General features: G+C 39.9%; 1 protein-coding gene across 1 annotated transcript in view; it reads left to right on the top strand.

The window, feature by feature from the left end:
• Positions 1-4,715: 4,715 nt before the first annotated feature.
• LOC149289234 (small ribosomal subunit protein uS9m-like) overlaps positions 4,716-19,474 on the top strand; it is a 31,718-nt gene continuing 16,959 nt past the window's right edge. The window contains exons 1-5 of the mRNA XM_089490954.1: positions 4,716-4,814; positions 8,346-8,525; positions 16,230-16,292; positions 16,592-16,622; positions 18,009-18,088. Of these exons, the coding sequence (XP_089347080.1) occupies positions 4,716-4,814; positions 8,346-8,525; positions 16,230-16,292; positions 16,592-16,622; positions 18,009-18,088 (453 nt within the window). The remainder of the gene's footprint in view (positions 4,815-8,345; positions 8,526-16,229; positions 16,293-16,591; positions 16,623-18,008; positions 18,089-19,474) is intronic.

The following is a 19,474-nucleotide window of genomic DNA, read 5'->3' as shown; positions in this document are numbered from 1 at the left end:
CCAGCCCCTCCCACTTACACATCCATGCTATCATACACACATTCATTCATTCACAGATACTCATTCATTCTCTCATTCACAGATACTAATAACTCACAGATACTCATTCATTCCCTCAATCACGCATACTCGTTCATACATCCTCCCCCACCCCCTTACCTGAACTGCAGATTTCCCTGTGCCGCTTGCAGACTTCTGCAGAGACCCTGCTGCTTCCCTCTGTGTTGCTCGCACTCTGTGCAGGAACAGAGTGGAGTCGTGTGACATGATGTAAAGCCATGTGACTCCTGCGAAAATTAACATTCTGCCTTGCATCCGGGGACGTGTCCGGGGGTAATAATTTGTCCGGGTACAGTGTCCTCAATCTGGGGATTGTCCCCAGAAACCGGGGACGTTTGGTCCTCCTTCTCTAGCTATACAACCCAGCACCCGCTTGCTTTTTTGTATCGCCTGCTTACCTTTAAGTCCTAAGAAATAATGACCCTCTATTCCCTTTCTTCTGTTATCGCTATAAACACATTGCCCCAAATTCTTCTCATTTACTTAATTCACTTGCTATTTGGCTTGTTTCACAAGGAAACGCTACTCTGTTGCCTACAGTTCTATCATCTGGAAGAAAATAAGTAAAAAGATGCTAGTTTTATAAAATGTGTTGTATTAACCACTTGTATTTTTATTAGGATGAACGTGTCCATTGCCACCTCATCTGTGTTGGTGTTATTATTATTTATTGTTTTACATAGCGTCATCATATTCCGCAGCGCTATACAAAGATAAACAGGACATGACAAGTAGTATATAACAACTAGACTTACAGAAAAACAGGTAAGGAGGGCCCTGCTTAATTAAGCTTGATTCTCCTCAAAGTATCTGTATCCCTCGTTTACATTAGCAAACATATATATTAGTCCCTATATAAAATTGGGTGACTAACATTGTCCACAGGACCATGGCTGTCACATCCCTAAGGTTCCAAAATGTTAATAAACAGAGTTGGCACGTTTCCCAGACTGTTGCTATGGTTACAAAAGCCAGGATTTGACTTACTGCATAGAATAAGGTTAAATACATAACCCAGGGCTGAATTACTGTTTAAGGCATTAGATAACATAAAAAGTAGATGCTTCAAATTAATTGCATCTGTTTGTGAAATATCAGCACCATGATTTTTGTTATGTAACCCAAAGTTTTATTAATGCACAGGTAATTAAAGGGACAGCATACTGTCCCTGGCAGCCCGTCTAAAGGATGCATATTAAAGTACTTTGTGAGTTCTTTTCTCAATCCAGGAGAACACTGGGGGGATTGGCTGCTTCAATCAGCCAATCAGTAGCAAGAAAGAGTTTGCAATGGGAGCGCTTTCTGCTTGTGGTGATTTGAACATACTGGAGGTGAGTATATCACGTGCACGGAGATGTGTTTGGCCAGGGGAAGGGGCAAATGCATTTGGAGAATTCAGTGAAAATATTGCACTGATTTAGGTCAGTCTAGTGATACTGCTGGAGGTGCATAACAGACAGTTTGATTCCATTTGTCTTATGGCCCTGCTTGCAGTCACTGCAAAACAGCTATACTGCATACATATCCTCCCCATTGACCGACTGTTATGTCAGATGGCCAGCATGGCATGAGTTGTCCTGGCAGGACTGTCCTGGCCAAATCAGGAGAGTTGCCTATCATGCATGCTTCCCTTGGACTGTGCTTTCCTAAGTTTCAGAATAACGTGTTGCTATTTAAATAGAACTTTTAAAACATTTATTTCTCCAACCCTCTCTGGTAAAATAGCTTTTGATAAATAATATTGTTTTTTAATTGCCGGGAAAGTTAAATTCTCTAAACTAAACATTAATTACTGGGATACTTTTAAAAGAGAAATAAGAGGTGTTATTCTCCTAGGTGTCGGAACACATTGCCAATGAGTTAAAATAGTTAAAATAAATAAACCCAGCAATTAAAGTGCACTTGTTATTTTGCAGGAATTGTGGTTTTCATTACTAAATTTTATGGATTAAATGTTGTACAGAAACGCAAGTTTACAGCATACCTGGTATTCACTGGCTTCCTTTGCAGTATATTTCTAAGTTTCTGTGTTTTGTTTTTTTAATGTAGGAATAAGAATAACATTATTATACAACACTGCTCAAAAACTATATTTTTTCTGTGAATATTAACTTTAGGATGATACACATTTCCACATTATACCACTACTGGGTATATTATATTTAAGAAATGTCATCATTATCTTTACATAAACTGTGACCCTAATGGTTCATGTAATGTCATTGTTCTGCTATAATCAGAAACTTTTGCTTTTTAGCTTTTGCATATAGAAAGGGGCTACTATTGTATGTCAGGCTAATGAGCGTAGACCACCTAGGTGTAAATTAAATGTATCTTCTATAACCCTTCAGCCCATGCAGTCTGACGACGTTTCACTGATGTAGAGACTCAGACCTTAATCTGTTTTTGCCTTAGATTCAGGCTAGCCATACGCCTAACCCATGTATGTATTAGCCTATACCACTTCTAATGGGAGGCTGTTCCATTTTTCTACCATTAGTTACCCTCTTATCAGTGCTATTATGTGCTATTATTTCCAACTGCCCACCTGTTTCTCCATCCTGAGTTTCCAGTTTGGTTTCCCGTTTCACAAATTCATTTGCACAGTATGTGTAGGATTTTAAACACTAACATGAGTTAGGTTATCATGGGTAGTCAGCCGGTAGGGTATCAGCCAGGGCCAGACAGGGGATCAAAAGCTCCGGCATTGGTGACCAATAAGTGAAGTAGTGTATAAGAGCGTAGTGTGCAACCATTAGGAGCCATTGGGCAATGACCAACCAGACATTTACCCAGTTTGCTCGATGACCAAGTATCAGCTCAGTGTACATGCATAGATTTCACTATTCCTCACAGAGGTTATTTTAAGAATAATTTCTTTTTTTAGGTTGTCAGTTTACAGATGAATACATTCTAAAATATGTAATTCTTTTCCAAAAACAAAATGGTTACCATTTTCAATTCTCCTTGTAACCTAGAAGATCTTTACACCAACACTGCATAAAAATTAATACTTTTGGACAATTCAAGAATTTTCAATAGATTTTTCATCATACAATTCAATTTGCATTGCATGACCCGCGCTTAGAGCTCTTCTTGTGCTATAACATTTATATGCTTGCTCATTTTTATGTACCTATATTAAAGTATAAAATATCTATCCTAAAAAAGTGGCTTAAAAAATTAACTTAATTCACCCGTTGTCAGGGTGGGACTTTAAAACTCATAATCAATCACTTTTACCAGACATGGTAGTCAGTTCTAGTGAAAGCCCGTCAGTAAGGATCACTGAGAAGTCTGGCTAATAAAGACAATAATCCTATAGGTCAGTCACGCTCAAGTCCTTGGAGGACATGAAAAGGTCAGATTTATTCTTGTGATAAATACCTAAACATATTAATTGATTTCTGGACAAAGATTAAAAAAAAAATCAATGCGTTGCAAAGAGGTTTTACATACATGTCGCTAGAGTTTTGCTGCATGGAATGTCCACAATATGCTCAGAACAGTGGGTTGTTTACACCTTTACACATTAGTCCTTGTTCTTGTGTTGACACATATGCTGTGGGGGCTTAGAATAAATAGAAAATAAACAATGGCTTTAGCAAAATGATATTTAAAAGTTCATCCTACAAACTACAGTACGCATTAGGATGTATTTCCCACTCATTTACAGCTTTTGGTGTGGCTTGGTAGCTATAAACATCAAATTAATAGAAATAGACTGTTTGTGATTAAATTATATTTTATACCGTTTTATATATATTTATATATATATATATATATATATATATATATATATATAGGAGCAAAGAGAATTCAGTAAAAATGGACTTACTATGCATAAACACAACTTTACAATTATGTTCTCATTAGTGTGCAATACACATGTCTGGCACACTTAAAAGAGGCGTATGTAAAATGGCTTGGTGTATGAGAGTGTCTTTAACGGAAACACTCATAAAGATAAAAATTGTATTTGTAGAAAAGTGGTTTAATTAGTAAAATAGTAATATATCTATTTTTGGCATGCAGACCAAATTCAAATAAAATATCCGTTCTATAATAATAGAACAAGTGAGAGGCTCAGATCAATATTTATGTGTCGATTAAGCATCTTTAATATGGATACGTCTGCTGCTGTGCACATAATGCATTGATTTGTATAGCGCCAACATACTCAGCAGAGTAGTGCATCACAAAACAATATCGACTTTCAGAAACAAAAGGGGCGGAGGGTCCTACTCAAACGAACTTTTTGTTGGAATCTCATAAGTAATGTATTAAATTATGTATACAATGAGATGCATATTTTCTATACATCTGTATGAAAGATACAAATAAAACGTGTAAGTTATCGTTTACTATTTGGATTCTAATTTGTGTTTATTAGTCCTTCTTTATTTTAGTCCCCTAACACCATCACTAGAATTTTCTTTTATTGTCCGACCGAATGTCACCTTTCCCTATCTGCCTTCTACGAAAGCCGCAGCATTAACCATTTCACAATAACTTCCGTTTAGAATGACACAGTGTACCGGAAGTAGTCGTGCGCAATCTGAAACCCCTCTATATTTTTCAATGGACACTATACGCCCCGCTCCCTTCGGCTTCCACGTCCGGGTTGTCATCCTCCTGACCTTTCACCGCTAAGCATGGCTGCTGTATGTCGGAGCCCTGGGCTCGGAGGTTTGTTGCGTGCGGTGGGATTATGTACATGGAAACCGGTGATAACAATCGGGGCCTGCAGCGAGGTAAGAACAAGACGCAGGCGCGGCTTCTGGCAGAGAGTGGTGTTCTTGGCCATGCATTTAAGTGACCTGTATATGATAAGTAATGAATGAAGTGGAAGTACTCCCTGCAGAATAGGAAAGCAGTAATGTCAGGCATTTAAACTGCCACTCACTGTATGTAGAGTGAAAAGGCCTTTCTACCCACGTTTCACTCAAATTAGCACATTACTATAACAATATGTATGTTATTGCGCATACTGCATGCGTTTAAGATATTCCCCGATCTACCCATATGATAATTGTTTGGCTTTTGATGAAACTCAGAATATAGCAAGTGTTAAACATTCCCCTAACTCAAGCTATATAGGGCTCCTCTTGTTTTCGCTCACAAACATCACTACGCATTGTAAGTCGGCAGGTCGGTCACTACCGTTGCCACCGAACAATGCTTTAGTTTAAAATCTTCCGAGGACAGAATAAACCGGTTTATTTGTGTAACATACAAGAGATTTCAGTTTATATTTTTTGTAGTCTGCGTTTTAAATAAGGGTGGAATGCAGAGATTGTTTCCTCGCAGCATAGTTGGGTTTTGTTTGGTGGAGTAGCCCTGTCACAGCGGAATAGTACAGTTTTTATACATCTAGTAATCGTCCGTTCTGTTATATTAGGAAAATGTACAAAATAGATGGGAAATGATCAGTAACGGTAGATAAGGTACATGATGGAAAGTATTTTTTATCCAGGGATGTGACAGCATTTTCTTAATATAATGTAAGAACGTTTAAATGCACCATGCAGCTATCCTGTGCGTTAAAGTGCATATCGTGGCTGTAGTGTCTCTTTAATAGTTTGTCTAGGGGAGTATGCAGGTATCAGTATGAGCTGAATATGTAAGATGACTTATGTCATCACATACAACGCGTGTGTCTAAAACAGCACGTATATGAAAATGAGGTGGCCCATGCGCCAGCTTAAGCACAAGCATCGGCATTAGAAATTAATTGAACTGCTTGTCTGGTGCTAGTGTCAGAGGCAAACAGTTTTGTTACGCTTGTCTGGAGTTTCGTGACAAGACATTTAGCTTTTTAGACTAGTGATGTGCACTTGAAAGGCAGGCAAGCATGCAGGTAGGTTTCAGGAGCCCGACCTTAGCACAATTCTGGCTTGGGAAAAGTGGCGTCGGTTACGGCATCGAGTCTTGGTTGTCGATCTCTTTCGATTACCCTTTCCTCTCAACTTGCAGCCGTGGATCAGGTGATTTGTAAAAATAACGATCGGTGTTCGCAAGTGGATTCTGGATCCTATTTCTGGATAGGACTCGACTGGATTTTAGCAGCCTGTGTGTGAACCATTTGTTGAGCCACTTGATTCCATCTGTGTTTAAGACTTGCTTCTAAATTACATTGTTTCTGGTGGCTGCTGCACCAGCAAGACATTTGGGTGAACTTCATACCTGTCTGCAGATCTGTCTGCATTATTCCCCTCAATATTACATACACTATATTGATGAAAGTATTGGCGCACCTGACCATTACACCAACAGGGACTTTTAAGACATTGCATTCTAAATACATAGACATTAATATGTAGTTGCCTCCCCTTTGCAGTTATAACAGCTTTCACTCTCCTGAGAGTTTTTGCCCATTCATTCAGTTGAACATTTGTGAGGTCAGGCACTGATGTTCCAGTTCATCCCAAAGTGGGTCCATGGGGTTCTGTGGGGTCAGAGCTCTGTGTGTACCAGTCGTCTTCTAAACCAAACTCATCCAACTATGTCTTTATGGACCTTGCTTGGTGGGCACATACATGCTGTAATAGAAAAGGGTCTTCCCCAAACTGTTCCCACAAAGTTGGAAGCATAGAATTGTCCAAAATGCGTAAGCATTAAGATTTTCTTCACTGGGCTTAGCCCAAACACTGATTTTTCAATAATTAAGAGGTGTGTGTCGCAATACTTTTGTGCATATAGTGGTACACAAAGCAAGGTCCATAAAAGACATGGTTGGATTGTACATTATTCCCTAGCGGAAGTATAATCGATTGTAAGCTTTCAAGACTATCTAGTTCTCTTCTTCTGGCACATTATACCTGTATATATTTATAATACGCCTGAAGAAGAGACCAAACTTGTCTTGAAAGCTTGCAATCCATCATACGTCGGCAAATAAAAGTGTATTTACCAAGTTTGTTATCTTTCTATGGCTAATACTGTAAACAATACCTTTTATCAACATGGAAAAAAATGATAAACTACCAACAAATACTACACTGATAAAATCTGTCTATACTGGTCGGAATTCCTTGGCGTTTTGGTACTGTGAACAAATTAGACTGCTTTACGAAATGATTTTGGCTGACGTTAGGGTCAATAAGCCTAGAGCCTCTAACAATAGTTTTAATGTTTTTCCATTTATTTCCTTCTTGGTGTGCTTTTTGCTGAATTTGTCGTCTTGCCCCATTTCACATGTTTGACAATGAGATCCCTCTTTTAAGCCGATGAGAATATTCTGAGAATGACAATGCAGCCTCAGAGTGAGAAACGACGGTGTTGCCAGCTATGCCTGAAGAAGGGACTTTAGTATTGTATAGTCAGTGGTTCTCTTCTTTTAGCAATTAACCTTTAGCGTGCCAACGATGTGCACCATATGTGGTTGGCAAAGTAGGCTCGGAATGCCAACTACATAACTTTCACACGGCAGCATTGGAAGGGCTAAGTCAATGGGCAGCCCTCTTTCACGTCCCCAGGGGGCAGTATAACGTGCTTAACTATACTCAGACTTTCATTAACGACTGATGCCTTGGCCAAAGACTGATCAGCGTCATCTCTGGAAGCGATAGAAGAACATTTTTCTGTTTTGTTTCATTCTTGGCATTAGCTGCTCGCTTCCTTGACTTCCTACAATATAAAAAAGGTGTAAGTCGCAGCTTGCTCATCTATTTAACCCGTTAATGACAAAATGCATTGTTATCAATGGGTTCTGGGACTGCCCATTGTCCTTAAGGGGTTAAGAAAAGCTGGCCAGCACGAAGGAATAATTTTTTGCATGCCGGAATCATTAACTGTGATGTCAGATACCCCCCTTTAGTAAACTATATGGGTCACACGAGGGCACGCAAATTTAAGCTTAATGCGTTAATAAGCTAGATCGCTTTACCCTTCAAAAAGTGTGCATACTTGTTGAAATGTGTATCTTTTTGACCTCTGTATTGTTTATTTGCAATATATTATACATGTCCTTTGTATGTGCAGCCTTGCATACTGAATTTCAGTTAAGGCCTTTAAGAAAATGGTTTAGTTTTAATTACTTTGGTTTGGCGTAAATATGAAGAAATTGTGTTTTGTGAGATTGTTTTTTACAGTGAAATAGTTGGCTTTGTTTTTAGGGGTTCCTCTTAATAAAAGTACATTTATAGTTCATTGCATCACCTTCAAAGACGTTGCAGGTGAACTCACCAAGACCCAGCAGTGTTTGCACAAAAATATTCTCTTTATGTCGAAAGTTGATTAAAAACATTTCTCTGATTTATAATTTATTTACTTTTTTGGCATAGGCTTCTCGGCTAATACATACCAGTCCTGCACTACAGAGAAAAAATGTTGCAGCCCCGGGACGTGAAAAGTACACAGAGGCTTTTATTAAAAACCAGATTGAAGAGTTCAACATTGGAAAGAGACATTTAGCCAACATGATGGGAGAGGATCCAGAGACATTTACCCAAGAGGATGTTGATGTAAGTATAGCTGCCGTGCTGGAGAAGTAATTTTACTGCGGAGCGTCGTATCGAAAGCTCTTAACTCTGGTGTGACTATCCCAGTTTTCTAGTGAATTTTAATCAAACTGTCGTTACAGGGTAGGATACATGGCTCTGCGCTCTCAGCAGATATGTTAGTGTTGTATCGTGGCTGTTATTGGTTTTGTTGGAGCTAATAGTACATCACTGGATTGTCATATTATTTTCTTGTACTGTGTGTGTTCCATGACTTGAAGAATGTGCTGTTTGCTGTAAGGTCTTGCCGGTCACTGGGGACGGTTGTAATGACACTTTTTTTTTTTTTCCTATAACCATCTCCGTTTTTTACGAGGGAAATGACAACTTTGTTGAAAAGCAGGGGGATGCTATATATTACAATGCATTATAGTAGCAGAGCGATCTTCAACTTTCTTTTAGGCTTTCCGGCTTAGACCTCTGTGTCTATAGAAGGGCCGTCTCTAATGTTTGTTTAGCTGCATAGTGCACCGTTATTTGTGGCAGTGAACATTGGGTTTTTAGGGTAATGCATCATTTTAAAAGAAACTATGCATAACACAAAAATGCTACGTAATGACTTGCGGCTGCATTATACCAAAATGATAGAAACTTATGCTCGTGACAAGCTACAACAAAAAAATGCAACGGTATTTGCCGCGTGGGGCCAAGATAACCAACCCGCTAAACCGCTCCGAGTTTTGTGGCATTTTTTTGGAAAAAGGTTTTGACTTTGACTCTCCCTTCTTACAGCAACACAATTTTACTATGGATACAGGCTATCTAGGTTCTGTATTAAAACACTGTAGCATTATGGGTTATCAATAAGTTTTCATGATAAGCATGTTGTGGGCCGTTATATATCACAACGTTATGCTGCTGTTACTATGAGTGTTCTGCAAGACGGGCTATACAGTATAGCACAGAACAAAGAATAGCGACAGTACTTGTGGTTAATGCTTGTTTAGATAGCAATGTAGTTACATATACATATCATGTATAAAAAAAAATAAAAAATTGTTCTGTGGGGTAACCTACCGGATTAGACCAACAATCGGATATCTGCGAAACAGAGACTGCTTTGGGTTACTTCTCTGTTCCAGATGTAAAGTTTTAGAGTGCTTTCTCATTCTGATATCTGCGGAATACAGACGGTAAACACCAGGAAAGGTTTAGTCCCGTTTCAACCTGCCGACACGAGTCTAGCACCGCAATGCGCGTGGATTGATAAATAATGCTGCCAAGTTCTCGTCAATTGCTTTTTAATTGTTATTTCCGCTCGCGTTCAGAAAGCTGCGTGCTCTCCTCCCTCTAGGAGCGAACATTCTGCAGGAAATTTCTCTTAATTGATTTGCTGTGTCCATTCCATTTGCCATATCATTTTTCACAATATTTCATAATTTGTGCTCATTTCTAATGAACAGAGTCATTAGAACAGGCATGGCTAAGTACAACTGACAGCTAACAATTAGGTGCCAGATGCGGATTCTAACGCTACGTACAAGTGAAGAGAGCAGTTTAAATAAATTAGCACCTGTACATTAGTCTCACTTACTGGTAATTTATAAGCGAATCAGTCGAGATGGCATTTAGGTAAGTCATTGATCACTTTAACAGCTGCCTACCCACTGCCCAGCTGGGATAGCTAATTAATAGAGATAGCAGGCCTGACCCAGTGCTTTTCCCAGACCATACATTGAACTATTCAGGTGAAAGCCTTCTTTAACCCTTTCCTTTCAGGATACTTCTTGGTAGCGTAAGGCGATGGAACACGTAGTGGCCCTTTCTGTGGCTTCCTATGTTACTGTTTACAGCTCTTGTATCAATTATCTCATGCTATTTTGAAGCCCCACATGTAGAAGAAGGCATATTAAATTTTATGAGAGTACTTTAATATTCGTTCTTCCAAACAACAAGACTTATCCGAGGCGGAAGATGCATCACCGCAGATGCCCCTCTCTCCCGTGGGCTGATTATTCTTGCCACTGATTGGCTGCTTGAAGTAGGAAACCGCTTCCATTGAAGACAGCGGTATTGCTTGCGGTGCAAGTACACATAGACCCCGTCGCGCAGCGTTCGCTGAGCTGGAGCTGACTGGCGGGAAGTAGATTATGTGCTGGTGGATGTAAGATTTTTGTAAGTTTTGTAGGATTCTGTAGTTTTGAATGTTTAATGTGGGTACATCAAACACTGGAAAGTGGAATCTCGATGAATCCCACATATGGTAAGAATGGAAACAAATGTACAGTAATTGGGGCACTAAAGCAATTGCTAATGAAGGGGTTAATGATCAATTAAAATCTCCCCTGATTGTGTGTGCCCTTAAGCATTCACTCCAGCCATCGTATGCACTTTGGTTTATATGATAGATGAATGGTCCCTGGTTAATTCTACAGAGTACCACTATATAGATTTGCCTCCTTTTTCGCCCAAAGCTAGTTGCCATGCAGGAGATGCGTTTAGCTACGCGCACCTTCGGACCCTTGATATGCTTGCTATGAGCCGGCTCCAGCACGCTTGCTTACTGAACACTCTAGGGAGTACCGTGTGCATGGACGAACTTTGCTCCTATTGATTTCAACCCGAGTTCTTTCCTGTCACTAATTGGCTGCTTCAAACATCCAATCAGCATCAAGTATGAGTATGCAGGAGGTGTTCTGCTGCTGTTCTGGAGCGGCAACTCCTCTTGAAGTACTTATACTGTTTTTGTAATTTGGAAGAATGCTAATTGAAAGGTTTTACCTTCATTTGCATTGTTTGAATGAATTGGTCAATTCCCTGGCATTGCAGAATACTGTGGGCGAATGACAACCATATTCATAGTTTGACGTGTAGTTATGAGATTAAATACCATGTATACCTTTATGAACACCCATAATGTACAGATGATTTTATGATGTTCCCACTTCTTTTCTTGTCACATTTAGACAATTGAGGCATTAAGAAAATATAGCGGTATTTTCTATATTTATATGAAACATTTTTTGGAGTATTGAATTGATGCACTTTTCAAAGTATCTTAAGCAGCTTAGAATGCCTTTTAAAAATACTTTATTGGAGAGTTTGGATGAGGGGGAGTCATGTTTGCTTGTGCACATTAGATAATAAATTTTCCTTTTCAAAGCATGTTTTATATATTTTATTTTTTCCTTAATTTAGCATAATGCACAATAAGTTATTTCTTGCACGTTCCTCTAATGATGAGGGCATGGAAAAACAAATGCGCTGCCGACATTGATTTATTTGCGCGTCCAGAGTTGGTAACTTTCGTAAGAGAAGATAATCGCAAATTTGTAATTGTCGTCTTTTACTGCTGTGTAATTAATCCATAATTTCCTTTTTGGGTATGATTGAATTATGCTTGCCACATATCTGTCAATGCCAAATTCTTTATTCTAAAAGTCATTATCGTAAATCAGTATATTATATATCAATGTATTTGGACCTTGTCCAAATGTTCTCCAGGCCATGGGGGGGTATCCTTTATTTTAGTAGCAAACAGCAGTAAATGAATCTGAACGAAGCGATTAAACCTGGTAGCAATTCTGCTCTTATAAAATCAAAGCACAAACAATATTTTACAAGTGCCTATAATGTCTCACACGAGTCCTGAGAAAATAGAACTTATTCCATGCAAAGCCCCCCAATTTGTAAATTAACCGTCATTTTATACCTTGCTAGTGGAACTACAAGTAAAAGTCTGCGTTTGATATAATTCTAAAGAATAAGAAGCTGACTGTATATTTAAAATTAAATGTGGTTACATATAACCCTACGCTAGAGGGACAACTTCAGACAACCACCCAACCTAAAACAAAAATGGCTCTATTAAAAATGGTACCGAACCGTGCAATATATCTCGTGCAAACTATGGCAACACGTATGTAATGACACCAAAACGTGCAAAATCAAGGGAATCGTATGTCTATATATCTGCAAATGCTATGCATGTGATCCACTAATGTGGTATCATTTATAAGCGGATGTTACGTTGGAGAAACCTCAAAATAAAAGTTCTGAAGGGGTACAAAAAAGCCAGAAAAATATGTGAAATAAAGATTAACCATTTCAACATTAAGAACCATGGATTAAACATGGACGTAGTATTCCTGTTCCATGAATACCCGGTGTATGGATCGAATAGCAAAACTGAATCTATTGGGTCGTTTTTCTAGTAATACTTACACATAGACTTTATGCTGCCTAAGCTTTTTTTGTTCATTTAGATACATATTCGAAAGTTTGAATCTGGGCTCTTCACCCAGCTATGTGGTCCTAACGGGTACTTAACGTACTTAATACCCTCAAGAGCCCTGTAATGGATTAAAACAGCTGTTTGTAATTTGCGAGCCGAATAAAACCATTTAAAAAAAAAAAAAAAGTATTTTTTGACTTTGTGCCTGTTTAACCCATTGAGTGCTATGGGTTTAGACACATTTTATTACGATACTTTGGTGCACACAAAGATGAATATATTTCTCCTAAATGTTTTAGAAAATGAAAGGCCACTAACGCGGTGTGCTATTTGTAAAGAACGTGGCCAATGTCTCTGGCATGCGTGCCTTTACTCCCTACACCCTCTTAACGTTATGATAAAGCAGTGCAAGCAAGTGATATTGATATTAATTACAGCTCTAATTGTGACTCCTTAATCCTGTTATTTTACAGCCCTGAAGAGTGTTGCGTAGTCCTCTGGTTTAGATCCCTAAAGATACGTTAGGTCACCTGTGTTGATGTAACTGCATGTATATAGTGGTGGGGCTTTGGACAATGTTTGGTATTATCAGCCCATCACTCATTGTATGGCTGAACATTTCTGCCAGTTGCTGTGCTTGAATCACCGTGGGTTGTGTACGTTATAACATAAACGTGTAAGGTGTTAATCCAGCTTTAATGTGTTCTGGTGCACGTGTTTTCGTAGGAATCTGGGTTCCATGTTTCCCTCTCTGGCTTTGGTTTTGCATGTTGCTTTAACATGTATTGGTTACTCTAGCCTTTGACTTATGGCTGCAAATGCACTGTTTGCTCTACTAGGAGTAGAAGTATTTAACCCCTTGATGACAATTGCCGGTCCGGGCACGTCACGGAAAAACATGTCGTTAACGACAAATGACGTGCCAGGACCGTCATTTGTTAAAACGGCAAAAAAAAAATCGATCCGTGATCGATGTTTTTGTTTGTTTGTTTTTTTTTGTTTGTTTTTTTTTTTTTACCCAAACGGCGTTGCTGTAATGCCTCGACCTCGAGGCATTCAGCAATGCCGTGATCGGATTGTATGGCGGCGGACGCCCGTTTTAAAAGCATTTAGGAGGCGATTAACGATCACCTCCTAAACTTAAATGGTGTTGCTGGAATGCCTCGATCAGGAGGCATCCAGCAACACCAAACACTTACCCTCTGGATGGACTGTGACCGCAGCTGCCGGTGATCTTCGCCATCAGCAAGATGGCGGCGGCCCGGGGAAAAAAATAATAAAGATGAAAAGGTTCGCTAGACGGTCTCCAGACCCTCTAGAGAACTCTGGCTCCACTTGCAGGTTGAATACAGGTACTGCATTCAACCATGCAAGTCAATGGAGCCCAGCTTTCTAATCACAGTGTGATTAGAAAAAATAAATTAAAAATAAAATTAAATTAATAATAATTAGAAAAAAATAGTAAAAAAACCAGTAAAATGTAAAAATAATTTCCCTCTGATGTCACTATCGGGGGAACCTTCAAGTTGAAAAAAAATGTTAAAAATGTTTTAAAAAAGGCAAAAAAAAATTAAAATATATATATAAAAAATATATTTTTGTGAGCAAGTCCTAAAATTAGCACATTAGCTTAAAACAATTCTCGCATGGAAAGAGTTAAAATACTGGCATATTAAATGCCCATGGGGTGTCTACTTTTAAAAAATGTATGATTTGATGGGGTAAATTGAATTGGCCGGATTCAACAATGTCCCAATTAACACGGAGGGCTAAGGATGGCCACACATCTAATTTCCAATTAGAAAAATGCACACGTACCAAATGTGGACTTTTAGATCCCCCCAAAAATGACAAACCCATGCATGTATCACTGTACTCAGGAGATGTTGCTGAACACATATTGGGGTGTCGTGTGACAGCGGCATATACCAGGAGCTGTAAATTCATACATAAAGTAGGTGTGTGTGGGAAAAATACACACACAAAAATACTACTGCAAACTTTGAAAAAATGCTGGTGGTAAAATGTGTGCATGCAAAGAGTTAAAATACCAGCATTTAAAATACCCTATGGTGTCTAGTTTTCAAAAATATATGGTTTTGTTGGGCACACTGAAATGGCCCGGCTCAAAGATGTACCAAATAGGGCATGGGCAGTGGATCCCCAAATGCCAAAGTTCAACATTGAAAATGCGCATGCCCCAAATGTGGCCCTTTTGCCCCCAAACAGCCAGGCAAAATCATTTATGTGAGGTATCGCTGTACTCAGGGTATGTTGCTAAACACATATTGGGGTGTTTTATGATAGTGACATATACCAGAACCTGTTTATTCATACCTAAAGTAAAATGTGCGTGAAAAAACATGCAAAAAAATGACTACCATAAAGTTTGACAAAGGCTGATGGTAGAATTAGTGCTTGGAAAGGGTTAAAATACTAGCATTTGGAATACCTTGGGCTGTCTAGTTTTTAAAAAATATGACTTGATGGGGTAAATTGCATTGGCCGGCTTCAAAGATACCCGAAATGGCACATTACCAGATTTGGAAAAAATGGCTTTGAAATAGCAAAACGCTACCTGTACATATTCCCCCATAATGTGTAGAAAAAAGCAAAAAAACATAAAAACACTGGGTATTTCTAAACTCAGGACAAATAGTAGAATCTATTTAGCAGGTTTTTTCATTACATTTTATAGTAAAAGATTTTTCAACTAAAAGTTAGTCATTTTTTTCTAAATTTTTCACCATATTTTATACTTTTTTTTAATAGTAAATAATATGATACAATCAAAACAATGTCATCTAAAGAAAGCCCTTCTTGTCCTGAAAAAAACAACATCTAATGTGTGTGGGTTCAGTAAACGGGAAAGAAGAAAATTACAACTAAACACGAGCAGCGCAGAAATGTTAAAACGGCCATTGTCACGAAGGGTACAAAAAGTAAAATCAGCCTTTGTCACGAAGGGGTTAAAGAAGAGCCCTCTGAGGTCCCTAAAGCTTATGTAACTTCATTTTGGCTACATAAACGGTATCAAGTTTGACTTAAAACTCTGTTTTCTCTAGTCATATGTTCATATGAAAACCTGAAATACAGCCTTTGGCCAATTAGAAAACTATGAATATGTGGTGATTTCATGGAGAGAGGACAGTTGAAGAGAACTTCATTAGTTTTATGTGTATGGTGGCCCAGCAGTTATCTGCTCATTGTATTAATGGCCATGATGATGGGGAAACCAGGCTATCAAAGTAAAATTAATGGCTAAAAATGTATTCTATGTTTAACATGTCACAGCATGATATGTATTTGCGTTGTCCTCTCCTTTGTGCCTTCGCTTGGACCTCAAGAGTTACATATCTGTCACAAGATGGAGTAACTTATTGACCACTCTGCTGCTCAATATAATAACACTATATGACAACAACTAAATGCCTTGCACTGTCACTATTACTGTCAAGTAACACTGATTGGGTAACGTGTCTCCTCTGTTCCAGAAATCCATTGCTTACCTTTTCCCTTCTGGCCTGTTTGAGAAGAAAGCTCGTCCAACAATGAAGGTAATCTACTGCATGTAGACTTGTTTTAATCTGAAGGTCATTAGAAAGTCAAACTTTTGTTCTAAATGGATTCTTTAGGAGTCACAAAATTGTATCAATTGTAACATGCGACACAGGTTTAATTGGATCAAATGGAAGTTTAAAGGGATAGTTTATTTTCCCATTCAGTCTCACCAAGAATGCATACTAAAGTACAAAGAGCTGGGGGGGGTAAAGTGGCAAATGCTCCATATGTTTAAATGTTAACAAAGCTTTTCCAGAGTTCCACCAATTAAGGTATGCCTATTCTCTTTCTACAGCATCCAGAGGAAATATTTCCCAAGCGCAGAGGTAAGCACTTTACATTATGATTGCTTGAAGTATACATTATGCAGGGGCAGCTTAACACCTCTTCCAGATACATTTGTCATGAAATGTAACACCTTAAGGACTTATTTTTTGCCTATTTTTCTCCAGCATGTACCGTATTGGCTCGGATATAGGCCGCCCCCGTGTATAGGCCGCACCCTAAAAGTTTGGTGCTTTTTTAAAGAAAATTTTTTTCTTTAAAAAAGCACCAAAAAAACATGCTGCCACTCTGTCTCTCCCCCCCCCCGAGATATGCTGCCACTGTCCTCCTCCCCCCCGAGATATGCTGCCACTGTCCTCCTCCCCCCCCGAGATATGCTGCACTGTCCTCCTCCCTCCCCCCCCCCCCCGATTTACCAGAGCAGACTCCCGGGTGTCTTGCGGGTATACAACTTCCGGTGCCGGCACATCCGCTGAGTCGGGGGGGGGGGGGGCAGAGGTAAAACGAATCGTGCACGATGCGCTTAGACAAACTCCCGTGCCGGCACCCCCCCCGTGGAAAGTGCTGGCAGAGGAGGCTGTCTGAGCGTATTGGAGAGTAGGGTACGGGTCCCCTGCACCGCTGCGGGGGATCTGTATCCTAACCCCGCTGCCTGCCCGGCGCCCGGGACTGCATGTTCCGGGCGCTAGACCCCGAATATAGGCCGCACCCCCACTTTAAAGACTTAAAGTTGGGGGGAAAAGTGCGGCCTATATTCGAGCCAATACGGTATTTTGAGATAATAGAAAAGAGGGGCAGAGCAGATTTAGGACCAAATGAGGGACTACCCCTTCCAAAGAGGGACACTTGGACTACTACAGACGTATAGCTGCGTTTTTATGAAGCATTTTAAATCTTTTTTTCGTTTAACCTGAAGCAAATTACTTTTGCTTTGCTTTACAAAATGTGTTACTATGACTTGGTACTGGATATAAAAATCATCCTAGGATTAGGATGGGATGCCGTAAAGGTATATTAAATTCTATCAAGACCTATTTCAATACTCAAAGGGTAATTTAACATGATGTAAATCGTCCCGTTGTAACGAGCTTGAGTTTAATTCAGAAGCGTTTTTTGGCTTACTGCACTTTTCTGAATCATAACTGAATCAGTAGTTGAATCCCATGATATCTGTTGTGACCTGCCTTTGTCCCATTAGCTTTGTTGGTCAACTAATCCCATCATCCTTGGCCAAAATGAGGAGACAACTCCCACAGTGGGATAGGTACACCTTTCACACTAAGCTGTGAAAACAATAGCGAGCCCCATTCCCCTTTCTGGCCTCTTGAAACTGGAAATAACCCATGGCATGTGTTGCGAAAGACTATTGGCCGGTTTTGATTAGTAGACATGTCTAGTATGAATTTCATTTCTTTCTTTTTTTTCAGCAATCCAATGGGGTGAAGATGGGCGGCCGCTCCACTTTCTCTTTTACACTGGCAAGCAATCGTATTACTCATTAATGCACGTGAGTACCCTTGTTCTGTATGATAAATATTGTGAGCTGTAAGCCAGCGATCTGGAATTTTCCCAACACAGCCTCTGTTTCTCTTCCAACATCACGAAGAAACAAAATTCACGGTGATGTCAGGAGTAAGATGCAATTCTGTGTGTTTGGAACTTAAGTATGCTGCCCACACACACACACACGTTGCAACTCATGATCACGCTATCATATACAAGCAACTGCGCTCTTATTAATTTGTTCTTAAGTACACTTCTTTCTACAGTAGAAGCGGAGAGAGGAGGAGGAAAAATACAGATGCCCTATGAAACATGAAAGTATACTCAGATTTGCATGCCACAAAACGTTCTCCAGTGCACATTAAAAATGGAATTGGGGTCTACTAATAACCCACTATAACACATAGACCAGACCTGGGCAAAGCACGGCCCGCGGGCCACATCCGGCCCGCTGAATAGCTCGGACCGGCCCGCAAAGAGTGTCCTGGTGACTCACCAATGAGTCCGGTGTCCCCCCCCCCCCCGCCCCGGTCACTTACCTTAAACTCCTGTGTTGGAAGCGTTTGTCTCGGGTGCCGGCGCTTTACGCTGGGCGCCGGCATATGACGTCAGACGCCGGCGATCAGCCGTGAAGCGCCGGCACCCGAGACAAACGCCTCACGCTTCCAACACAGGAGTTTAAGGTAAGTGACCGGGGCGGGGGGGGGGGGGATCCTGAGAAGGGGGGGGTTAGGGAGTTAGAGGGGAGATACTGAGAAGGGGGGGTTAGGGAGTTAGAGGGGAGATACTGAGAAGGGGGGTTAGGGAGGGAGGTCTTACTGTGTGTGTGTGTCTTACTGTGTTTGTGTGTGTGTGTGTCTTACTGTGTGTGTGTCTTACTGTGTCTGTGTCTTACTGTGTCTGTGTGTCTCACTGTGTCTGTGTGTGTCTTACTGTGTCTGTGTGTGTCTTACTGTGTCTGTGTGTGTCTCACTGTGTCTGTGTGTGTCTTACTGTGTCTGTGTGTGTCTCACTGTGTCTGTGTGTATCTTACTGTGTCTGTGTGTGTCTCACTGTGTCTGTGTGTGTCTTACTGTGTGTGTGTCTCACTGTGTCTGTGTGTGTCTCACTGTGTCTGTGTGTGTCTTACTGTGTCTGTGTGTGTCTTACTGTGTCTGTGTGTGTCTTACTGCGTGTGTCTTACTGTGTTCATAGCTTATTCAGTTATTGTAATAAATATTTTAGCCCATTTTTTAGCTCAAAATATTTTTTCCTTTTTTTTCTCCTCTAAAATCTAGGTGCGTCTTATCAGCAGGTGCGTCTTATAGAGCGAAAAATACGGTATGCACTCCGAAGCCTTGTTCATTTTGTTCACTTCTGTGCTGTGCTAATAGTTATTCAGGCCTTACTT

The sequence above is a fragment of the Sceloporus occidentalis genome, unplaced genomic scaffold (genome assembly GCF_023333645.1).
Source record: "Sceloporus occidentalis isolate IW3139 unplaced genomic scaffold, rSceOcc1.0.p SCAF_47, whole genome shotgun sequence".
In the NCBI taxonomy this organism is placed as follows: Eukaryota; Metazoa; Chordata; class Lepidosauria; order Squamata; family Phrynosomatidae; genus Sceloporus; species Sceloporus occidentalis.
The sequence above is the reverse complement of the archived record's forward strand: the minus strand, read 5'-3'. Positions and strand labels throughout refer to the sequence as shown.